Consider the following 5,109-nt stretch of genomic DNA (forward strand, 5'->3'; position numbering starts at 1 on the left):
ACCAGCAGGCTCTGATTTCAGCTCCGCTGCCGATGAGCTCATCCTCAGCGAGGAGCTGGTGGGCGACGCTCGGAGGCTCGTCGGGAGGAGGGGGGGGTGGGGGTGCAGTGAGTTCAGGGCGAGCAGATGCTGCAGTGAAGATGCGCGTCCTGGGAGTTTTTATATTGACTGAGCCCGATCCAGTTCTTTATGGTTCTGAGAGGCCGGCGGCTGAAACCGTCTGGGCTCAGCGAGGAGGTTGGCGCCACTCCCTTTTGGGAGGCAAAYGGTAGATTTCATCAGGAAACAGAAAGTCAGGGTCGAGGGTTGGAGCCGTTTGTGTTTATTTATCTTGGTGGTGTTATCAAAAACACATAAAAATATGAAGCTGAACATCTACAAATGTTCAGACAGCACATTATGAATGTCCAGGCAGATTATTTATTCTAAACTCTACAGACTCTGACAACACAAGGACCACCTGAGCTGTCATCTCATGAATCCACCTCAGAACCTCCACTCTTTTCCTCTCAACTCAACYTTTTAAACGAGATGTTCAAACTTTACMTCAGCTTCAAACTCTGTCCCCCATCTACATCTAAAACTGATCTGTAGTCGAGTCGTGGAGCCAACAAGTCCAGGACAGAAACCAGGACCTCCCTCTCCCCCAGCAGCATTCTGCAGCTCCTCCTCAGGGGTCCCAAGGTGTCCCCAGACCAGAGAGGATCTATAACCTCAATAAAACACAACGGTTCCATGTTAAAGATGCTAACRTTCCTGCACTCAACAGAAACACTAAAGGGAGTTAAAACCCCCGCTTGCATTCACTACATTCACATRACATGACACWGGTCAGGTGATGGGTCACATGACCCTCTATGAACAATAGAGCCAGTCAAGCCTATTGTTAGTCGATGGCCCTATTTTGCATATAACTAACCTGTTTGTCCATGTGGAGGCGGAGCTTATAAGGCTGAGTTCACCTGAAACTCATCAGACTGAAGAAGTCTCTTAGAGGAGAGACGAAATGTTTCACTAAAGAAGAACCATCCAGAGGACCTACTGATTTTTTCTTTTTGATTTTTTTCTACCTGGATTACTGAGATGTAGTGCTGCCACAAACGATTATTTTAATAATCGATTAATCACGATTATTTATTCGATTAGTCGACTAATCGGATTATACATTAATTGAATATAAAACATAGAGCTTATCGTTCCAGAATGCAGCTGCTATTATATAACCATGGTTAGATTTTAGCTATATGCTAACTAAAAATAATWGCTGTGGAAGGTAAGTTCTGCTCTGCAGATATTACACAGGTTTCTCTTTCATTTTCTTAAAATGATCCCACACTTTGAGCTCTGTTGTCAGGTAGCCATGATACCAGAGCCTGTCTGTATAATGTCTTGTGACGTCCACGGCCTACCCCAGTTACCACTACTGTGCATGTGTGTCAACGACAGAAAGGTAGATGTGGCAGTGGAAGCTGTCAAAGCAGTTTGGAGAGAAAAACAAAGTAAAGAACAACAACAACAAAAAAAAGAAAACGATTAATCGATTATTAAATTAGTCATAGATTATTTTAATAATCGATTAGTCRTCGATTAATCGATTAATCATGACAGCCCTACTGAGATGCATCAGGAAACTAAAGGGAGCGGGTCAGATGGTTCTAACGTGGACGTCCATCACAGAACCTGACAGGTTTTGTAATCTGGACTCTGTTTGAAGTCTAATCTGGTCGGGAGGAGCTCTAACGTCTGTCCTGATAATGTCCAGTTTCAGCCGACACTGTTTGACAACGAAGACGGACTTTGTTGTTTGCAGGAGGAGTGATGTCAGAGGAGCAGGACGGACACTTCAGCAGCAGAGGAGAGGGACGTCCATGAAAGAGCACCAGGTGATTGCAGAGAGCGCTAATAGCCCCAGACTGGCCACAGTCCATTACAGATSGTTCATACAGCAGCTTTTATGACCTCCTCCCATTACACGGCCTCCCTGCAGGACCTCTGCTGTCCTCTCTGAAGCAGGGTTAGACACTCACACAGCAGGGCTCCATTCAGAGCTCGGACCATGTTCGMTCGACTGAACCGAGCTTCAGGGCAGCAGGAAGTTGTTTCTGAAAGCTCTCAGCTCAGGTGAGGAGAGGGGAGAACACCTGAGTGACAGCAGCAGCTTGTTGTAAACCAAGATTAGAATAGTTTTGGATTTTTTCATTATAGTTCAGTTTGATTTCGTTGTGACTTTTTTCTTTTAATTCAGTTACTTTTAATGAGTTTTTACAGTGGATTTGCTAGTTTTTTATTAGTTATTGTTTGTTTAATGCTTAGATTTAGTTTAGTTTTTATTACTTCTAATATTATTTTGTTTTAACAGTTTATTTGCCAATACATCAAGCTTGTGATGTTCCTGTGAGTTCACTAACCAACAGCTATTTGGTCACTAGTTAAAGCAGTCCATTAGTAAGTTAGTAAGTAAGTAAAGTTTTATTTATATTGCACCTTTCATAGAAATAGATTCACAAGGTGCTGTACAATCAGAGGGAAATCAAAATATACACAATCAGACCAGGATACACAAAAATTTGGAATAAAAAAGTATAAAAGCTGTACAACCATCAAAGTATCAAGACTGTACAATCCGAAAAATAAAACAAGTAAATAATATCTAGACAAACATGGGGAGGGCAGAGTAAAACATTAACATATTAAGACGAAGGATTTTTGAATCAGAAATGAATTTGGAGGCAGGTCTCTGAATGGGTCGATTGTGGAGTACTGGTACATTTTAGAAAAATACATTTTTGATAAATTGAAATAATTTTAGATGAAAATACTGTCTGTTTGACATATTTTAATATGATGAATTGTACGGTCATTAYAGAGACACCTTCCTAAAATAATTGCGTAACTCAAAATTGTTAACTAAAAACTTGSGTGATTATTTTAGGACGATGACAACAGTTTCCAACCTGTTGTTTGTTTTTCATGGAGCTGCTGAGAGAAGCTAGTGTCAGATAGTCACAGTTAGCATCTTGTGTGAGTTTGATTCATGCAGTTTTTCTCTTGAGAAGTTTTCCACCTGTTTTATCACCTGTTTCCACTACAAGACTCTGTTTTATTTTTCTCACAGTCGTATTCAAAGAAATCCCAAAGTGGACGTTGCTGATTTCCCCAAACATTTGTCATCATTTAGCAGGTGACGCTGAGCAGCAGACTGTAAACAAGTGTTGTTACAGACCACAGCTAATGTGAAACTACTCTAATTGAAAAGAATAAATAAATAAATTGACAAACACTAAAATTAAGGATATTCTTTCTATAATTTCAGTTAGTTTTAGTTAGTTATGTAAAAAGATTATACAGTTTTAGTAAGTTATTGTTTTTTCATTTTATTAGTTTTTATTTATTTCAGGTAACTAAAATGTTTTTTTCAATTTTAGTTTTCATTATTTAGTTAGTTTTAGTGAACTGTAATAACASTGTTGCAAACTTGTTTTCATGGGCAAACCATGACTGAGTATCAGCTGGATCAAAACTACAAACAGCCGACGTCTTTTATTTCATTTAATGAGCAAAACATTTAGAGGATTTCCTCCTCTCTTACCGTTTGAGATTAAATAACGTCACGGACCAACAGGTAGAAGTAAGAAAAGCCAAACTAATCCTGGTCCAGAATTAAAACCCTTCTGATTGTGTTCTGTGACTGGTTGACTGGTTTTACACCAGGGGCGTGCATTAACCAGGTTAGCCACTGGTTTGGTGTCGTTCACGTGGCCACAGAACAACAATAAACAGAACGTGCTCCAGGCAGATCCGGCTCCTCTTACCTGAGTTGTCCTCCACCTCCCTCTCGTCCGTGCAGATGCCCTGGCCGTGCATCAGGGAGTGCAGTGGCCTCTCCACGCCGCGCGGCGGGTAGCAGCGCAGGCCCGTCCCGCAGCGGGGCGAGTACACGCCGCAGTGGGCGCCTTTGGGCAGGGCGCAGGTGGGGCAGCAGCCGCAGCCCGGCTCGCGCACCGTCTCCTCGCAGCCCTCGGGCAGGCGACAGCTGGCCAGCCTCTCCTCGGAGCACACCGGGCAGCGGATGGCCTGGTCTGACGAGCACAGCGCCGCCAGGCACAGGGCGCCCAAGACCCAGAGTCTCCAGAAGGACAGAACCGCTCCGCGTCCTCGCGCCATCGCACCTGATCGGCTTTCCACCTCCTCTCTGAGGACCTCTGCAGGTTTTTGATCACTTTCTCTGCCTGCAGCAGATTGGAGACAAAGGAGCACTGAGAGGAGCGCTCTGTCCAGGAGAGGCTCTGATATTTGCAGCTGTGGCCTCTTTGTTCCTCTGCTTCAGTTTGACAGCACACCAACCGGAGCTGCTTGATCTCCTGAGCCGGCAGACGCTGCGGTGATGGGAACTAGTTGGAGGAAACAGGAGGCATTTTGTTCAGGTGAGCCTCGCCTGCCTCTGCCGACAGATATCTGGTCAACAAGTGTGGGAAGCTGGTCCTCCAGGAAGGCAGATGTTTAGAAGCTGCAGGTTCTCCTCCTGCAGCCGTGCAGCTCCAGAGACTGTCTTCTGAGAAGACGAGCCGCTCCGCTCGGACTTTATACTGATCCTGGACACGCCTCTGTGTGCAGGCTGAAGCTCTCTCCTCTGCCTCCCTCTGTCTCTCCAGCAGCCTCCTCGCACTCAGACCCACAGACCTGCCCCCCGCCCGTCCTCATTAAGTCCTGATCGCACCGAGGGGAAAAAGCAGCTGAATCGACTTCTCGCTTGGATCTGATTCACGTGACAGAGGCTGGTTTTATTAGCAGGAACTCATCGCTTCTCTTTGATCAGCAGAAACTCCTCATTCTGGAGCTGATTATTCAAACCTCTGCTGCTTTATATCCAGCAGTGAGACACATCTCAGCTATAAAACACAAACCAGCCCTACACCCYCCCACCGGAGTGGGCTCTTTAGTTTTAACAGCACGGCTCAGCAGGAGCAGGTTATTGTTTCTGATCAGGAAAGGATCTGGACTTTGGTCTTGTTTGCAGATTTTCCCTCCACTCAGCTTTTATTGCTTCACGTCTCTCTTGTGTTGCTTTGCTTTCATTTCACCATGGAAACCCAGCAACCATCTTTATTG

At 44.6% G+C, this 5,109-nt stretch overlaps 2 protein-coding genes across 4 annotated transcripts in view; one reads left to right on the forward strand and one right to left on the reverse strand.

Moving 5' to 3' along the window:
• Positions 1 to 5,109, reverse strand: part of LOC106526918 (insulin-like growth factor-binding protein 4) — a 22,005-nt gene extending 16,896 nt beyond the window's left edge. Inside the window, exon 1 of the mRNA XM_014021644.1 lies at positions 3,813 to 5,109. Coding sequence (XP_013877098.1) covers positions 3,813 to 4,164 — 352 coding nt within the window. The 5' untranslated portion in view covers positions 4,165 to 5,109. The remainder of the gene's footprint in view (positions 1 to 3,812) is intronic.
• LOC106526916 (zinc finger protein Helios) overlaps positions 1 to 5,109 on the forward strand; it is a gene marked incomplete in the record, with an annotated part of 43,752 nt that overhangs the window by 16,527 nt on the left and 22,116 nt on the right. For all 3 annotated transcript variants that reach the window (XM_014021638.1, XM_014021639.1, XM_014021637.1), the window contains 1 exon segment: positions 1,811 to 1,883.

The sequence above is a fragment of the Austrofundulus limnaeus genome, unplaced genomic scaffold, assembly GCF_001266775.1.
Source record: "Austrofundulus limnaeus strain Quisiro unplaced genomic scaffold, Austrofundulus_limnaeus-1.0 Scaffold300, whole genome shotgun sequence".
NCBI lineage: Eukaryota > Metazoa > Chordata > Actinopteri > Cyprinodontiformes > Rivulidae > Austrofundulus > Austrofundulus limnaeus.